Below are 18,982 nucleotides of genomic sequence, written 5' to 3'. Positions count from 1 at the left end.
AAAATAGAGTAGTGAGGTAGGCTCTGAGACTAGGAGCACAGAGACTGTGTCTGTTCTAAATATCTTGAATTTGTATTTCGTTTACCGGCAAATAATAAAAGGACCATTAAGTCTTAGTAGCATTTATTTCAAGGCAAAATTATGCTGAACAGGAAGAATATGCTCTTACATCAGAAGGTGTCCTTGAAGTGCTTCTTGTGGGGAAACCTCTGCACAACTTCTCTGCCCACTTGCCAGGGTGGTGGCTTTTTTGTCATCTTCTGATATGTTAAATACACATGTGAGAGAGTGGTACTTACATTCAAAGAGGAAAATCTTGATTATTTTTTTTTTTATCAAAAGGCAAATCAGTAGTGCTGTTAATCCTTCTGTCTGAGAAAATGAAGGTGAATAATTCTCCCATTTAAAGTTTATTTCTGTGCTTTTCTCTATTTCTGCCTCTTTCCTACCTACCTGAAAGCAGCAAGCAGGTTCCCCCCAAAAAATCCCCTTTTTCCAGTTTTTAGCAAAAATTTACTTAAAAAATAATTCCTAAACCTTTCCCTCTTACAGATAATATGAGCATGTATAGCTGACAATTTTAAAAAACACTACTGTCTTAATTGTGTTGGCCTCTGTCTTCTCACTTTTCAAGGACAGATTGTGCAAAACCAATACATGTTGGTATGTGACCTCTGAGCTTTAATGGAAATGTCTTGATGTATTTGTTCTCTGTCTGTCATTCCATCTGAGGCGTTAATCTTTCTTAACTGTTCTCCTTGCTTTTGTCTGTCCTCCTACACGGTATCTTCTCTCTCCCCACAGGACTATGAGAGTAAACTGCAGGCCTTACAGAAGCAGGTAGAGACACGATCCTTGGCAGCTGAAACAACAGAGGAGGAGGAGGAGGAAGAAGGTGAGTTTGAAGCTAAAAATAATTTGGATAAAGCCAAGCTTAAAGGAGCAGTTGCTACAGCATCTCTTGCAGTAGGTAGAAAACTCACTTTGGAAAACGCAAAATATTTCATAACTTCCTGACTTGTGATCTTCACAGCGTAAAGATGTAAAATACCTATTCGTAGAATAAGCTCCACATCAACAGCAGATATGCATCCCCAGATTCAATTGATGCACAAACTAGATTAGTTTAACTATGAGCTTTGATTTGGTACTCTTGAATCCAAAGGAATTGATTTCTTTTTGGCACTAACAGAGTTCAGATGTCTTAAACCAAAATAATACTTTTGCCTTTGTTTCCTTGTTTTGACTTCAAAGTTTCTTTTTTCTCCTTGGTAGGAATTCTTAGAACTCATGCTGTGATGTGGCAGTATAACCCCATTTCTGGACAGTAGATACAGTTTATTATTCCCACGATACTTGGTTTCATTCCACTGTTTCAGCATTTGGCTGTAATAATTGTTAACTAATTTAAAGTAACAGGAGTAGAATTTATTTGGCTTTTGCTGTTCCAGATCTCCTTACTTGATCATTGTATCTTCATTGCTAGTGGTGAGGAAGTTTGACTTCACTTTTTGCTCACTGAATAATAAAAATGCAGGGTTTTGCTTTCTGTTCTTCTCTTCCAGAAAAGGTGTTGAGAACTTGATGACACAGTTAGTGAACTGCATGTGATTGTCTAGGGAAGAAGCCACAGCATTTCATTTCTGTTTCTTTGCTCTTCCTAGTGCCCTGGACAAGACACGAGTGTGAACTCGCACAGTGGGCTTTCAGAAAGTGGAAATTTCACCAATTTACTTCACTGAGGGACCAGCTCTGGGGAAATGCTGTGTATCTGAAAGAAGCCAATGCAATCAGCGTAGAGTTAAAGAAGAAGGTAGGGACATGCAGAGTAGCTTCTTGTATTTTCTGACTCATCAACTTTTACTGTATCATCCTGCTTCAAACACTCAGGAGTTACTTGTAGTCATTAAAGTTATGTTTCTTGCTTACTAGTTTGGGAAAATCGTGAGTCTAGTTCAGACTTTTGGCTGAACGAACATCCTATGCAAATCTGGGTGATACATTCTTCTCTTCATTTCCCTTATGCTGTTCCTGTCAATATTGTACACGTACATTCAGGTACATCTGCCCAGGGCCCTGTCTTTTCCTTTTTGCTTTTAACTTTTAAGTGGTCATTCATCTTTCCAGAAGTGCATGCTGCAGGATGTGCTAGGTCTATAGTTTTCCACACCTCTGCAGGCTGTGACAAGAAAGGCAAGAAATCTGTACCCAGCTGAAACATATGCTTTATGCCATTTTGAGACCAAAAAGAAAAAAAAAAAAAGTGACTTAAAAAAACCCTGAATCTCTTCACAGAGGTGAAAGTCAAACTGGCTTCATATGTTGCCTTATGTTAGGTGTGTGTTCCCTTTGTGATGCTGGTTTAGTATCTTTTCTTTTCCCATTCAGGTGCAGTTCCAATTTGTCCTGCTGACAGACACGCTTTACTCACCACTGCCACCAGAGCTTTTGCCCACCGAGTTGGAGAAGACCCGGGACAATAGGCCTTTCCCTCGTACAGTGGTAGCTGTGGAAGTTCAGGATCTGAAGAATGGAGCAACACATTACTGGTCCTTAGAAAAACTCAAGTATGTTAATGTTACTGGAGAACAAACTTCATTATATCCAAGCAACTTCACTGAAAAATTTCACCCTTTGCTGTTTATTCTCTGTTGTACTTGGTTTTATTCTGTCTTCCCAAATGCCAACTTTCTGGACAGTGTGGTATGTTTTAAATAACAGTTTTCTAGATTGTTTAAGCAAGTACATTTGTTTTCCAGGATCTTACCTCACTTCCGCATTTAATTTTTGTAACTTGAGGTTAGATTTTTATCTTTTAAATCTAATAAGGCTCATCAGAGCTCATCTCTCTGCATTCATTTTTTTCACATTCCTTTCACTGCAATAGTTTCCTTGCCGCCTGCTTTTATGTAACTTGGTACTATAGGGCATAATTTACAATAAAAAGCTTAAATAAAGAAGATTCTATTTCAATGGAAGTTACACAAATTCTGCCTGTAATCCAGATTTTCATGATATTCTTCCAAATAGGCAAAAGACACTTGTCTTTTCCACATTCGCTAAATACTGACTGAGTAACTTTTGTCCACTAATAACTTCTAGACAAACTATTTTGCATTATGAAACACTTGTTTTCTTCCATGAAATAAATAAAAGTCTTTAATGGCATCAGTTAAATTTTGAATCAAAATGACAATGTTTCTGGAGTGGCATGCAGAAAACCTGCATAAATTACTCAACAACAACATTATGTCAGGATTAGATGTGGGAGAAGAATATGTAGAAGTTTGAATGAAATCTGACGTTTATCTAAGTTTCTGCAGTGACCTTGCCTCACGCATAGTGGGTTTTCCCAGAATCCCTAGCATGTCGGAGAACTAGTACAGCACCAGACTTAGTGGTACAGACTTCTCTGGTCTTTATCCGCCCTCTCCTGTTTGTAATTTGATGTAGGTGAAATAAGTGTACCCCACTTTGTGTTCTCTGCTTTTTTATGACTCGTTCTTTATTAAGTTTTTTTTAATCCTGCTTTCTTCTGCACAGGCAGAGGTTGGACCTGATGCGTGAAATGTATGACAGAGCTGGGGAAGTAGCTTCTAATACACAGGATGAGAGTGAAAACACAATGACAGGCAGTGACCCCTTTTATGATCGCTTTCATTGGTTCAAGCTTGTTGGAAGGTATGTGATGACAATCTCAGCCACTGGTGCATTGGTAACTTTTGTCAGTTCTGGATGAGCTTTGAACTTTTAATGTGGTTATAAACTGTATGGCCACTAGTGTTAGCTGTGTGTGTTGTCTTTCAGGGATTTCTGATAGACATAAAATACAGCAAAGAGCAGAAAATGCTCTTTAGAATGTTGCCAGTTCTGGTGTAACATTGTAGAATCTGATTTGACTGAACACTTGGTAAGTTATAATAAGCTTATTTAAAAAAAATGTAGCTAGCTAAGTTCTGTCTAAAGTCACTGGAGTAGGGCTCTGAGAACATGAAGAACACTGGAAACTGAGGGGAAGAGCGGCCCAGGGCCTCGCTTACATGTGTGGTTCGAATAGTCTGGTCATACTCTATGGAAATACCTACTATCTGATGGGTTTCTTTAATATGTCCTCATGTCAGCTGCACCTTTACAGTATCTTCAGTTACAAAAATGTTGTGTTGTAAACAAGATTTGTAGCTTTGTTAAATGGATGTGCTCTCAATATCTGTATGTTCAGCCATGTTTATATTTATTTTTTATTTATTTTCTGCTCAGTCCAAGGATGCTTTTTTCCTTTGTTAGCAATCCTTTCCCTTACGTTTCATTGCAGTCCAGATAGCAGTTTGAAGCCTTTGCTTGTTGTTCAGGTGGTCTCTGCTGATGGCAACAGACGGCTGTTAAATGAAGCATTCTTCTTTCCCCTCACTCTGTTAATTGGTATTCCGTTAACTGATATCTAGCTCCCCCATATTCCATGGCTGCGTGAATGAGCGTCTTGCTGATCGCACGCCCTCCCCCACTTTCTCCACGGCTGACTCCGACATCACTGAACTGGCTGATGAACAGCAGGATGAGATGGAGGACTTTGATGATGAGGCCTTTGTGGATGATACTGGCTCCGACGTTGGAACTGAGGAGGGATCAGACCTCTTCAATGATGGGCGCGACCCGTTTTACGACCGATCCCCTTGGTTCATTTTAGTGGGAAGGTTGGTGAGGTTACTGTGAGAATGGCCAAAAGGGACCAGCTCTTGCTGTAGACTGCAATGGCTTTGCCTTGTGCTGCATAGAATATCTATATATGTAAACTGGAATTGCCAGAGAATGGGTGTGGTTTAACATTAAGTTTAAATTCCTGTGTCTAAGGCCAGGAAGACCTAAATAATAATCGGGAAAATAACACTTAATGTGACAATGTGAGTAAATCTCTTTCAAGGTAACTTAGCTGTCACAACACAGAATGAATGTGGGTTTGCTTATGTACAGTATTTAAGCATTATTTATAGAATGCTGTATTTAGCCATTGCAAGATCACCAAGGCGATATTATAGTATGTGACTTTTTCCCATAGAAGAGAATCTCAGAGTATAGTGGAGGGTCTTTCAGTCCAGTCTAATAAATCCATTTTCTGAAAACTCATCTAACATCCTCTGTGTTTTAAGAGGAAAAAATGGCATGAGGAGAAAGAAGAATGATCCTTTCTGTATGAGGAAAAGAGCATTCTTTGAGATGATTTGGCTTCTTGGATTATGTATGATACTCAGTAGGAAGTATTACGTAGTGGAAGGTCATCTTCATTAAAATTCACTGGCTGGTGGTCTTTTATCAGCAATTTCCCCGTGCACTACACTTGAACTGCTGAAACAAGTTTGCTTAACGTATTTTGGAATATTATCTATTTTTCCAATGTAGATATGATTAAGGCATTATCAGATACCAGTTTTTGGTGTAGACCCTAAGGACAGCAAGTTGCATCAGAAAGATGTAGTACTTTGTGCTGCTGCTTCACAGATAGCCTTGCTCAGACATGTTACCTATGACCAGAAACAGAAAGATTTTCAGTGACTTTTGTGACCCCTCTCTTCTGCTCTTACTCCCCCAGTTATGTTTATTTGATTGCTCTGTAAGGCAATTTACTTGTTAAAGCAGTAACAGAGGTGGTTACCACAGACATTGTACAAAAGAGGGGGTAAGACTCCATGGCTGGTGGAAGGGAGGAGCAACAAAGAATGGACTGGAGCTTGACTTCATCCTTTCCTGTGACTGTAAGCAGGGAAGACTTCCATGCCCAGGAAGGTGGGATCTTTTGACAGTTTCCTCAAATGCAGGAAACTTGGTTGCATTATTTGTGAAAATGAGGGACTGAGTTTGTCAGTGTTTTGTCAAGCTTTTAGATCAGTTTAGCTGTGCTGTGTGACCTCATTCTTTGTCTTCAGTAGACCTGTTTACAAGCTGTGATTAAAACTTGGCACTTCTTTGATCTGGTCTTTGAAACAAAAAATTACAGTTATAAAGATGCAAGAAATTGCATGAGTCCTCTTTGATCTCTGAATTTGTGTCCTCATGTGCAATGTCCGATAATGTGTTTTAGAAAATCAAATTCTTTCAGGTTAATCTGATCTATAACAGTCAGTTTGGGAAAGCTGTCTTAACTGACTTAAAGTGGTTGTCAGCTAGTTAAAGCATATGTGATCTTTTTGCAACAGCTAGGACTGCTTTCTTGTAATGGTGCTGGCATACTCAGCACATTCTCCTGTGGTGCATGTTCTTTCAGAGTGAGACCTTCAGTCCTTGGGAAAAAGTTGAGCTATTCATCTTCATTTCACAGACTCTTCAGGAAGCACAAGCTGAGCAAATACAGTGCATAATGGAAACAGTCGTGCTTCCTGGCAATTACACAACTTGCTTCCCATTTCCATGTATTAAAAAGAATACTGAGCTCTGTCTCTAGGCAGATACATGAAGCTGCAGCAGTTAAGGGTACTACCCTGAGCCATGTAAGCTGCACATAGTAAGAAAATCAGCTTGGGTTGTAAATTGTATTGAGGAATGAAACTTGGTTTGTATTATCTCGGAGTAGACAGCTGAACGACTTTTTCCCAGTTGTTGGTTTCTATTCTTTTATGGTTCTGTTCTGCTATTGTGCTGATTCTGTCAGCAGAAAGCTGTTAGATGGTTTAGCACCACCGAGTAGAAATTACTTTGATTCTTCAGTGTTATCCGGCATGAGAATTCTACTTTTGAACAGATGAAAATACCTTTTGATACTTGTGACACTACATAAATACTGTCTTGAGCCCAAGGTAGTGTTCAATTTATAACAAAACCCAAATACCTTAACACTTCTGTGTACTGTTTTATATGTTGTGGAATGTGTAGGACAAAGATAAAATAATTTTGCGGGGGAGGATGTGTGTCATCAGCAATAATGAGTTCAGGTCACTAAGGAGAGAAGGAGAAATTGATCCTGTAGTTATCCAACTCCTTGGACATCACAGTATTTTTTTTTCTCTCTCTCTTTGTGCTGTGACTGTCTTTTATTTATACTATAACTATTAAAGAAAGAAAAAAAAAAAAGAGCTGGTCCCTTTAGCCATCTCTTCTGGCATGCTGGGCTGTTTTTAAGGCTGATTCTATTTAATGGTGTTGACATATCAAGCATTTGCTATGTTTTTAGGGGAGGTGGGAGAGGACTATGGGGTATTTTATTTACATCTTGAATTGATCTGTGTGTTTAAAAAATATCTGTCATCATTCCAAGTTCTGTTGTTTTTGTTTTGATTTTTTAAAAATATTGTTTGTTAAATTTAATTTCTAGTTTTGTTGAGTATGCCGTTTTACCTCACCAATCTTTCTGCTAATATAGCTCCCCCTCTTTCAGTCTGCTGGGCTAAGGTGCAGGGGACACTTGCATACGGGGTGTTTGGGGAGTGGGAGTCCTCCCAGATGTGGAAAGAGGAGGATAACCTTAAGATTTCATCCACTCCTGACTTGGTACTGTCTTGTAATGAAGCAGGTGGAATGGCACTGGAAGGCAGTATTGCTGCATAAACCAGTTCTTTTCTTTGTACAGCAAATGTGCCATTGCTCTCCATTCTACAGAAGAGATCCAGCATTTTCGTCACCAAACAGGAAGCTTAAAACTTTCTGTATTATTGCTTTTCTTTCTCTAAGTTAAAATCATTCCAGTGACCTAAGCGACTGAGTGGAAGGAAGTTAAGGAAGTTGAGAAATACTTTTTTTTTTTTTTTTTCTTTGGGATGGTTATTTTACCAAGGTCACAAAATTGTATTTGCTAATAAAACTGAATGCTTTGGCTGTCATATATTGAACAGCAGCTTCAGGACTTTAGCCATGCAAATAAAAATATATTTTTATTTTTCATACAGGTAATGCTTTCACTTTTCACTAGTTTGGCTTTGAAGTAGGAAAGCTTCCGTAATGACTGCCTCTTCTACTTAGTGAAGCTGTCTCTTACTGTGTACATACCAGTGCGAGGCTATTTAGATTCCTTTCTGTTGGGGGAAAAATGTCTGTTCACCCTAGCTTGAAATGTGGTTTTCAAACTGCGTGTGTTTTTAGTGTTGAGCATATGACTCCATACCTTCCTGAACTCCATCTCTGGTCCAGTCCAAGTGAACAATTCCAGTTTATGAGTGACTGTTCTCTTGTATGGTGGGATGCTGCTTTCTCAAATGAGCACCACCTGAAATTTGAAAGCTAAAAATGAAAATGTGGTTTTAGAGAAAAAAAAATACTAAAACTTCCCATTTTGTTACTTAAATGTAGTCTCTTCTCCCTTCCCTTGCTTTATCAGTGCTTACCTCACTTTGGAGCAGACTGAAAGGAATTAGATCCTAATCTTAGTCAAGTGTTATGTTGCAGTTTTGTTGGGTTTTTTTTGTTGTTCTTGTACTGTTTTCTTAATGTTTTTGTTTTGCTACTTGGATAGCCTTATTAATCATTCTGTTCTCTATTGCATTTTGTCATCACTTTGGTCTTTAGTAGCATCATTTTTGTCTCTTCTGCTCATAACTGACACCTGTTTGACTACCTTGCCATTTCAAGGCAATTCATTCATTCTGGGAACGGGCATGTGAACCCAAGGAGAAATACTTACTTTTTAAACTTTGGTCCTTAGCTGTGTGTCAAGGAATTCAGTTTGGATCAGTCTCCCTGTGTTCACAGAACAAGTTCTACAGCTAATATCTCCAGACAGAGGCAGCGAATGTTGCATTTCTGTCTCGGCCCTCGTGTCACGCAGGACTTTCCCTACAAATATTAAACAGTAACAGTTATAAATTCAAGGAATTATTTATACTTAATAATATATATTGAGAATATATATATTTCTATTATATAATATATTATAAATATCTATTATAATATATATTATATAAAATTATATAAAATATACTTAATAATAAAAAGGACTGCAAGAAGGAAATCCAGTTAAACAAATGACCGGTGTTTAGTATAATTAAATATGCATAAATTTATAAAAATTACATACATAATTGGTTAGTCGCTTTAATGACTGGTAAAACTATTGGTTAAACTTCTGTGTGTCTCAGTACTCTTTTGAAAATTCTGAAACAGCTCAATAAATAAAGCATTCCTTTTTTTCCTCTTCTTGAGAGCCATTCTTCTCCTGACTTGTTAGGCTTCCCAACGTATAAGATTTTGCTCAAGCTAATCTCACTGAAGTTCTAAGAACTTCTGCAATTCATTGCAGAAACATAAAATAACTTAATTTTAGTCTAACTCTTAATTAAAAATCTGTACAATAAAACTTGTTAACTTACTGTTCCAAAATAGACCCTGCTTGTATATAACTTTAAAAGTTAGTGTATGGCAGGATCATCCAGTACTGGGCCTAAACGCTGCTTTTCCTGTTGTGAACTGTACTTTCTAAGTGATTGCTGTTAGAGTACTGTTGCGGTGTTTTGTTGGTTTTGTTGTTGGTTTGGGTTTTTTTCAAGAAATGAATAGAACATTCCTAAAGATATTTAGCTGTGAAGACTACTCATTGAATCTTCCAAGAAACCTAAGAGGTGACTTACGGTTTATTGGGGATTCCTGATTAGTCTGTATACAGTGTTATCAAATGAACATAGAAGAGAGAAAACAGTCCATCTGGTTTGAAGAGTGGTTTTTATGTGGTCACTACAACATTTGAGGGTGTGTGAACACAGTAGATCAATTCCCTTTTAATTTATCACTTCTAACTACACTCATGTGGTGGAAGACTCAAACAATTCTTTATAATCAGTAGCTCCTTAGTAGACTTCTACCATCTTGCTAACAGCTCCATTTGCAACTGTAGTGCACCTGAAGTTACTTTCTATAAAGCCATCATCTTAAATTGTCTCCTTCATATGTTTTATAACTCACTAATGTCAGCCCTGTGTCTCTAGTATACTCTGATAATGGTGCATTTTGTGGCTTCACTTGGCTTTGACACTGCTGCAGAGCCCTGTGTGGACAAGATGGATACATGACCACAGTGCAGGTCTAATAGGTGGAGTAAAGTAGACTGAAGATTTGCGTGTCCCATTAGCCAACCAAATACTGCAGTCTGGTTTTGCAGACGATTGCCTAATGCTGTTTGTGTTTTCTTTCCTTCCTGTTACCAGGGCGTTTGTATACCTGAGCAATCTACTGTACCCGGTGCCTCTTATTCACAGAGTGGCTGTTGTTAGTGAGAAGGGAGAAGTACGAGGATTTCTGCGAGTAGCAGTGCAAGCTATAGCAGGTGAGATACTCTGAGAGCTTTACACTGCAATTGTTTGGTACACTGTAAGTAGCTGCAGCTTTAAGAAAACAGGCAAACAAATCAAACCATTCTCTCTTATAGTCAAATCTGAATAATGCAGTGTTGCAAATAGTGCCTGTTCTTTATTATTGACTTGTCTTTGAAATTTTTTCATTGGCATGAATCGTGTGGACCAAGCATGAATAAATCTTGAAATGATGCTACTGATCAGAAGGTTTTAAAATGATGGCATTGACCACTGAAGTTTATACTTGGCAGCTAATGCAACACTGCTTTTTAAGATAGTGAAAGGGCTAACTAGTGTCAGTCAGTATAAAAACTAAAAATAAAGCAAAGTTTTTTTTGTTTCTGGCACCAAGAATTAAGAGCGGACAAAGGTATTTGCAAGTTTGGTAGTTGTGATGACTTGCAGACAAGTTAAACGTACCAAGTGTTTGCTCTTCTCAAACTATCTTTTTAAATAATGTGCTCCTCCATTGTCTGACTGAAGAGCATGTGTAGAATTTCCTGGACTGACAGTTTTTGGTGTACTATAAACAGAAATCAGAGCAGTTTTCCTTTTTGTTGCCACGCTAAAATGTGTTGAGACTTGGAAGCTGCTTTAACATACTATTTCATCGCTAAGGATTGTCAGTTTTTCCGAAGAAAAGGGTAGATAGATGGGGGACGGTAGCTGCCTCATCCAGTTTTGAACTACCTTTGTAGGCATGCAGAGTTTAACTGCAGTCCGCTAGTCAGCTGCTAATATTTTTATGCTTTTCCCATATGAGATGAGCCAGTTGAGTTATACTGTTGGTGGTTAGCCATGTCTTACCCATCCTGGTGAGAGCACAGATACTTTTCATGTTTTGTCCTTTCTAGCAGTGGCTAACTGCCAACATCTCTTTTTTGTTTAGATAGGGTAACCCTGGAAGTTTCACTCTCCATGGGAACGTATAATGAAATCTCAGACTCTGAAGATGTGTAAGAATCACTCTGGCAGGGACTTAAACAAGTGAAATAAAATCTGCTTTAACCTGTACAGAAGTCTCATTTCTAGTTTGGTTTGGTCTCCTTGGCACTGGCCAAATATTTCCAAATAAATATTCTATTCATCCACCCAAATAAATGGAATACACCGTGGCTAATAGAAATTGAACGGGGGATATCTCTTGAAAAAGGGCCGTGGCATTATTTGGTCCCTAAGTGAAGCTTTGGAACTCATTCTGAATCTTTTTTTCTGCGAGCATGCATTTACTGTGGAAGAAATATCTGGCGTTTAACCAGGCCTTGTTGTTACTCTCCACAAAGAGGAGGGGGTTAAATGGACAGATTGTGCAGACTGAACCACCTTCAAATTTACAGCGTGTACTTGTGAAGCTTTGTTAGTGTTACTGCTTAGTTTATGGCTACAGAATTTTAGATGGCAGTTTAAATGAATTTATGTGGGTTGTTATGGTATGTTAATTTACCTTGGGTATAATAATCAAGAGTAAATAAATAATCAAAATGAGTACTCGGTTGTTTTGCATTCAAAATTCTCTAAAGTTTATTCATGATGAAACTTCAAAATTTGTCTTGTTGGTTTACCACTCAAGTCCATGACGGATAGATTTCTGCTGTGACTTTTTCCAGCACTTACTCTACTCTGTTGCTGGATGACTGGAACCAGGCCTCTTCTGCTTTATGGACTGGTTTTCATTGTAATCAGAATTTCCATTTAGAAATCAGAGGGTTTTTCGCTCTCCTCCCCATAATTTTTTTTCCTTTTTCTTTTTTTTTTTTAGCTGATGAAGAAGCCCCAGATTATGGATCTGGTATTCGACAGTCTGGCACAGCTAAAATTTCATTTGACAATGAATATTTTGATAAGGTAAGAAGTCTTAAAATTGAGTTAGGTTTCTTTGAGTGCAGTAGTTTCTGTTTCTAAATAAATAAGTGTTGTGGGGGAAGAAGGGGATGGCAAAACTGGAAACTGCAGGAATCTGTTACATGCTACCTCATTTAATTTTTCAGAGTGATTTTTCTTCAGTTACGATGACTCGGTCTGGACTGTCTTTGGAAGAATTAAGAATTGTGGAAGGGCAAGGACAGAATTCAGAGGTTACCACTCCTCCGGAGGAGATCAACAGAATGAATGAGCTAGGTAAGTAAGAGATAGGTAGTAGCTCTGGGGAACTTAAGGGAAATCAGTGATAGGGATTCTAAGTGTCCTTCAAGAATATGATAGGTACAGAAAGGTGTAACCGATGGGTTGCATACCATAGATGCTGGAGTTCTTAATTTGAGGAACTGTGCAGAAAAACTGTTCCCAGGTATTTGTATCTTTTGACTATCAGCAAATAATTTGGGCTCAAAAGAAAAAACCCGCAATATTATGTGACTAAACTGTTGCCTGAAGGAATATTTTTAAGAAAAGAAAAGAAGAAAAAGAACAAATGATTTCATGTGGGATGTTTGTGTTTCCCTAAGACTTGAAGTCAGCCACTTTGGATGGAAAGATGACTATGGAAGGATTCACCGAGGAAATTGGTGATCACTTGAAACTGGGTAGTGTGTTTACCTTTCGTGTGACAGTGCTGCAGGCCAGTGGCATCCTTCCTGAATACGCAGATATTTTCTGCCAGTTCAAGTAAGAATTTATCCTTATTTACATTAGGCAATTAATGGTTTGATAGAGAGTGCAAATAATAGTGGGCAATGGAGGGTCTGATTGAGAGCTTTTCAAATGAGTGGCAGTGTGGTATAGCAGAGAAAAGTGCCTTGTCAGTTACTGGAATTCCTTATACGAGCAGTACCCGCTTTGTGTTAGCGTGGTGTTAAGGAATAGTTTTGCAGAAGGGAATCAAGAGTCAGAGTGGACTCTTAAGTTACTATTTTGTATGTATCTTTTAAGTTTTTGCTTGATAATGGCTTTTAGTGTGAAAACTACAATATTGGATTGTACATATGCTCAATTGCAATGAAAGCTACATGACCCTTGAGTATATCAGTAGCTCTTAAGTAAAAGGGTTCTTTGTCTTAGTTTCATAAGAAAGAAGAAAAAATGGGAGTAATAAAGACATAAAACAAGTACAGGAATTGTGCTCCCAGAGGCTAGGGTATTCCTGGCTTTAAGTCATCACTCAACTCCCTGCAAAGTTCTAACAGAATAAATTAATGGGTTTCCTTTCAGTGTTGGGTTCACAGCACAGCAATCTTTGCTAAACTGTTCTGTAGTGGTTTATTTTTGTTTTATTTTTTGTTGTTTTGTTTTTGCTTTTTTTAAAGCTTTTTACATCGACATGATGAAGCTTTCTCAACAGAACCTCTCAAAAACAATGGTCGAGGGACTCCCCTTGGGTTTTACCATGTTCAGAATGTAAGTAAAACTTTACAGGAATAGTAAGTGCCTGTTTTAGCACTGGGGAGTTGTGTGTATCCTTCTTGTTAATCTCAAGAGAGGTGTATGGGGATAAGGGGGACAAGGGGAATGATTAAGAACAGGCAGTAGGAGGAGTGATCAGGTGACTGATATGGTGCCCAGTGGAGAACAGAATGCAGAATGGTTCTGTGTGGCAGATTTAACTCTGCTGTTTCACCTCTACTTCATGCCTTTGAATTCTGTTGCCTTTCCATGGTATTTAATAAAAGCAGTCTAGAATTCAGGAAATAAAATATGTGTGAATAGCAGTGTTCTTGATCTCAGATGAACTGAACATACTGTTCTTATGGTCTGTGTAATCCTTTGGTTACGTGCAGTCACCTCCAGCTTAAATGCCTGATGTTGAGGTTTTCATTTTCTCCTGTATTAGAGAGTAGAATTAATGCCTAAATCAAAAAGGAATGCAATTACTTTTACTGTGAGTGGCATTAAACCATATGAAAAATACAAACTCCTAAAATTCACGCTTAGATTTCTTTTTTGCAAGTCTCATTTTCTTTCTTACTTTGCTTAATAGATTGCTGTTGAAGTGACAGAATCGTTTGTGGAGTACATCAAAACAAAGCCTATTGTGTTTGAAGTCTTTGGGCATTATCAGCAACATCCTCTCCATCTGCAGGGACAGGATCTCAACAGGTATTGTTCGCTGCTCTGGCATGAAGGCTGCCTGCAATCACGCTCGAGTTAGCTCTGCAGTTCAGGCAGTACTTTCTCATACTCCTGAAATTATATAGTCACACCCTCACGACTAGGATTCCTGAGCAAGGTCAGAGTGCTGGCAGGCACCTTTTTGCCCAGTGCAGTATGTTTTGTTAGTGAGTGATGGAATTGCTTTGCCTTCTCAAACATGGAAAGCTGTTTGGCCAATACAGTTGCATCCATGCTACAAACACTGTGGTGATAGAACATTGTACTCAGAATTTCAGCAGTGGTCTTGGTGAGTTCTGGGTAAACCTCACCAGTGCTCCCAAGATGCAATGCCTTGACATAGTCATGCCTGAGCATTTGAATTTTTGGAATCAGGGAAAGGGCCCCTAGTTGTCATCATCTTCATAGCTATAAGGGAAGAGGCTATTGAAGCACATGCTGGTTTTAAGAGGAAATGTCAGCTAAGACTCGTTTCTTTCTTTTAAGTTATTTTGGGAAATGTCTGTAGTCTACTTAAATTTTCAGTGCAGAATGGGGGTAGAGCAGTTGGAAATTGTAATTTTTTTTTAAATTTATTGTTTTTATTACTGACAGGTAGGATTAATTAAGATAGAGAAAGGACATAGGTTAGTCTGAGGAGTGTGCTGACTCCACTTGTTTTCCTGACAGGTGGTATTTACCTGTCTTCATGCGATTGTGAGGATATTTTTAGAGACAAAAATGGGTGGAGGGACTCTACGAGTGCGTGTGTACATAGATGCATCTTTGTGTATCTGTATATATTTTTCATGATTAGCTGCCTCTATACTGATAACTCTTTTCATTTCTCTGTAGTCCTCCACAGCCTTCCCGAAGATTCTTTCCTCCCCCTATGCCACTCTCAAAGCCAGGTGAGAACAGTTCTCTGATTCAGTACATCACATGTCTGCTACCGAAAGTGAAGGTTGTAGCGTATTCATAAGCTATTCAGGACACCAAGAAATGCAGTGGAGTGGATGTTGTGAAGGGCATTAGTCTGTCTTTGCTGGCAGTCTTCCTTTTGTTTGTGTTCTTTTCAACCTCTGTTTGCAGGAAGTGCTTCTTGGTTCACTAAAGGGTAGAACTTCATTCCTTAGGTGTTCACCATATTCCATCAGCTCTGGCTAGGGCTCTTTATGTGCTTACTGAGCACTTGACTGGAAATTTGCTTATTCATTAACTGCTTCATCTTTTTGCTCTCTCAACATTCTTCTTTAGTGAGTCAGTCTTGTTGAAATGATCCTTTTTTTTTCTTTGCTTAATTGTAATAATGCATGCTGAACTCCTGTGGTTTTTTTCCATTTCACCTATTAATTTCCGCCTCCTCCAGCTTTCTCTCACCTGCCCATTTCTACATCCTTTTTTTGTGTGTGTTCCATTCCCTTTGCAGACCATGAAAGAAAAATTGAATTGATTAGGTATCTTATGTCTGGCTATGTAAACGTGCATGTGCTGAACACGCTATCCGAGCATGCCAACGTGCTTGCATCCTCTGCTGTGGCTGCTTTCCAGGATGGAGCTGACCAGCTGCCACCTTTTCTCTTTCTGCCTATTCCCAGTTGTCAGAGTGAGCGGGCTCCTAAACGAGATGGTTAGTAGCCAAACTTGATCTGTAGTAGATGTAGAAGTAGTTCCAACATGTGCTGCAGAATTCCGTTTTCCTTTATCATGTAACGTTCTTGGGACTAGAAACAGCCATGACTGCAGTCATGGAAGGTGATGCTGTGCTTAAGTTTAGGGCTATTCTAGAGAGAACCATATAGTCTATGAACTCCAGTGCTAGGTATTGCAGATTTTTCTGTGTCGCTGGATCTATTCCTTGAAACTTCCTGGACCTCTTGATATTTTTTTTGGTGTGTTCTGTACATAGGTTTCTGATACTGGGATGAGAGATGCTGCACATGAAAAAACAGCTATGTAGAGAAACATTCTGCTGTGTTCCATATAGGTTTCCTTTTTGCTCATCATGTTGTGGTGGTTTTTTCTCCTACTAACATTGCCGTTCCTCGTTTACATTTTTATTTGGTTTTATTTAAAACAAACACACAAAAAAGACAACTCGTTGGTTATTAATTCTGCCAGAGCAAGTCCATGAGAACCTTTAGAACTGGCTTTCGTGTTTAGTTAAATGTGTCTTTCTGTTGTTTTTCTCTTCTGAATCTTTTGGGTTGCTCTGCTTAGCAATAAACTTGATTGACTTGTCTTTGATGTACCTCTCGCTTTAAGTCCAGCTGTAATGAATTCATGTGCAGCTATGTGATGTGATATGCATGTAAGAGAGTGAGTGCCCTGAGTAATGAAAGGGAGGAGTAAATGATGACACAGAAGCTTGCTGCCTGGTGTGATGGAGTTGTAGTGCTGTAAATAACAGATTCTTGTCTGTTATAAATCTGTCCATCTGAGGTAGCTGCGATTTTTACCCAGAGAAGAAGCAGAATTCACTTTTTTTTTTTTCCAAAAGAGACTGCACAGGCACACGTATAAGGACTTTTTCTTGACTGGGGACTGTTAAGCCCTTCCGCTGCACTGGAGATTAAGTTGTGGTGGAGGCTGAAGGATACACAGAGGTGTGAAGATCAGAGAACCTAGAAGAATACTTGAGCAAGGGAAGAATGGGGCTGGAGGGGCTAGAAGGGAGAATAATTATTTGGCTTAATAAAAACAATAAAGTTAGTATGTGAAAGGAAAAAAAAAAAAGGAAAATCAATTGCAGAGTTACAAAAATACCTGTCAGAGTACACAGGAACTAGGCTTTTAAAATATTCCCTTTCACAAAAATTAAATGAATGAGTAGATAAGAGAGGTCATGTAATGATAGCTAAAAGATCCGATCTAAGTATATGTGAATGGATATCGGATTATTTCTAGATTTCAGTTACCCTGTTATTTTTTTTAACATGGTTTATCCCTACATTTGTATGAAAGGAATTAGAGAGGATCTGGCCAGTAGTAGTCACTAATACTAAAATGTAAGGAGCCCAGAAACATATCTTGGCAGGATTATGGCTCTGGAATAAGTCTTGTTCAGCCTTTTTACATATTATCTAAAGTGGTTCAGGAGACTAGCATTTGTAACATGAAGAAGCAAAGACTGAAGTTTTAAGTTCCTCTTCCCCCCCTCCCCCCCTCCCCCCCCATTCTTCCCCCCACCTTGTGTATGGGGGGGGAAATGTACTTTATTGGTGAGTAATGTTGTAGAAGAACAGACCTAAGTAATTCCAAATCACAAACTGTTGTACGTCAGTTACTTCATGGCTTATTTGTGGAAACTTTTTCTGTGGATCTAGAGAGACTGCATATTTTTACAAGTTTTTTTGGATACAGTTTTGGTTTTTTATTTGTGTTGGTTTTTTTTCTTTTCATCTAGTAACTTACATTTTAAAAAAACAACACTTTGAGAAATGATTGCTGTAAGCAACATAATTTTCATGGAAAAAGATGTTGTCTGCGTATGTACATAGAATACGTAGGATCACTGAAATGACTTGTTTCTGTGAGCCCTAGGGTAAGCTTTACTTGTTCAGTCTTTGTAAACCATTCCTTTTCCTCTTTCTTTTTATTTTTAAGTGCCAGCTACAAAACTAAATACTATGAGCAAACCCAGCTTGGGCCAGAGTGTGAGCAAATACGACCTCCTTGTGTGGTTTGAAATCAGCGAATTGGAGCCGACAGGGGAGTAAGTCCAGTATTAATCCTTTATGTTTTAAGAAGAGTCATTTATGGGAGTCTGATCTTTTGCCCTTTGTTCTGGTCAGACCAGGCTGATGTTCAGCAGTCGTTATTGGGCAGTGGCCTGGGTGGTCTGTAGTGATCGGGTGTAAATTCTGGTGACATTGGTTGTCCCCACTGGAAAGGGCTGAAGAGATAAAATGACATTTCTTTCACGCTTCAAGTAATCTTTCCATTTTGAAAGCCCGTGCACACCAGCTGAACAGGCACTGGGAAAACTTACCCGATGCAGGCAATGAGTTTAGATTCTTTGGGTCACTAGAGATTTTATGCTCCAGAAGTCATCTACCAGGTCCTGTTTTATGTTCACCTCTGCTACACAGAAGGTTTTTCCCTGACAAGTTTTAGGGATTATATTGAGAAGCGAGTTCCACAGAGTTTTCCAGAAGTACTGGAAGTGCAGTGTATGATACTTCTGTATTTTACTGATGCTCTGGTGATTAAAGAGTCTAGTCTGGGAGTCAGCAGAAGCACTCATTTCTTCAGGTACTATATGGAGAGGTAACTGTTGGCAGTCACTGTACTAGTATATCTTTCCTGCCTCTTGATTTCACTCTCTCACACAGGTATATTCCTGCTATTGTGGACCACACTGGAGGCTTGCCCTGCCAGGGGACGTTCCTCCTTCACCAGGTACTAATGAAGGCTGTAGAGCAGCAAGTTTCATCTCTGTGGGGGGTTAGAATGCTAATGGCTGGATTTTGCATCTTCCATGTCCCTTCCTTTCCTACGCAGCTGTCTAATGATAGCTGTAGGGTCAGCCATCCTTCAGTCTGTACTTAGTCTGTTAGCTTTGGGCTACGAAGAGAGTATGTTTGGCCCCTAGTGTATTGCTGTTTCCTTATCAGTGTGCATCCCACTCATGAAAGATGAAAGCTTTTCAAAAAGCAGGAACCTTTGGAACCAGATTTGTGCCTTTAGTGTTC

General features: G+C 38.9%; 1 protein-coding gene across 20 annotated transcripts in view; it reads left to right on the top strand.

Annotated features, from left to right (window-relative positions):
- Positions 1-18,982, top strand: part of KIF1B (kinesin family member 1B) — a 96,864-nt gene that overhangs the window by 60,027 nt on the left and 17,855 nt on the right. For 7 of the 20 annotated variants that reach the window (XM_055798857.1, XM_055798852.1, XM_055798856.1 and 4 more), the window contains 15 exons: positions 805-895; positions 1,665-1,813; positions 2,389-2,567; positions 3,544-3,681; positions 4,443-4,691; positions 10,119-10,237; positions 12,025-12,110; positions 12,254-12,383; positions 12,710-12,869; positions 13,508-13,598; positions 14,179-14,297; positions 15,144-15,199; positions 15,718-15,918; positions 17,895-18,003; positions 18,623-18,689. In XM_055798857.1, the coding sequence (XP_055654832.1) occupies positions 805-895; positions 1,665-1,813; positions 2,389-2,567; positions 3,544-3,681; positions 4,443-4,691; positions 10,119-10,237; positions 12,025-12,110; positions 12,254-12,383; positions 12,710-12,869; positions 13,508-13,598; positions 14,179-14,297; positions 15,144-15,199; positions 15,718-15,918; positions 17,895-18,003; positions 18,623-18,689 (1,944 nt within the window). The remainder of the gene's footprint in view (positions 1-804; positions 896-1,664; positions 1,814-2,388; positions 2,568-3,543; positions 3,682-4,442; positions 4,692-10,118; positions 10,238-12,024; positions 12,111-12,253; positions 12,384-12,709; positions 12,870-13,507; positions 13,599-14,178; positions 14,298-15,143; positions 15,200-15,717; positions 15,919-17,894; positions 18,004-18,622; positions 18,690-18,982) is intronic. The other 13 variants (XM_055798864.1, XM_055798863.1, XM_055798870.1 and 10 more) reach the window with 3 other exon arrangements.

The sequence above is a fragment of the Falco peregrinus genome, chromosome 3, assembly GCF_023634155.1.
Source record: "Falco peregrinus isolate bFalPer1 chromosome 3, bFalPer1.pri, whole genome shotgun sequence".
In the NCBI taxonomy this organism is placed as follows: Eukaryota; Metazoa; Chordata; class Aves; order Falconiformes; family Falconidae; genus Falco; species Falco peregrinus.
Note: the sequence above shows the minus strand (reverse complement) of the source record. Positions and strands in the feature narration are given on the sequence as shown.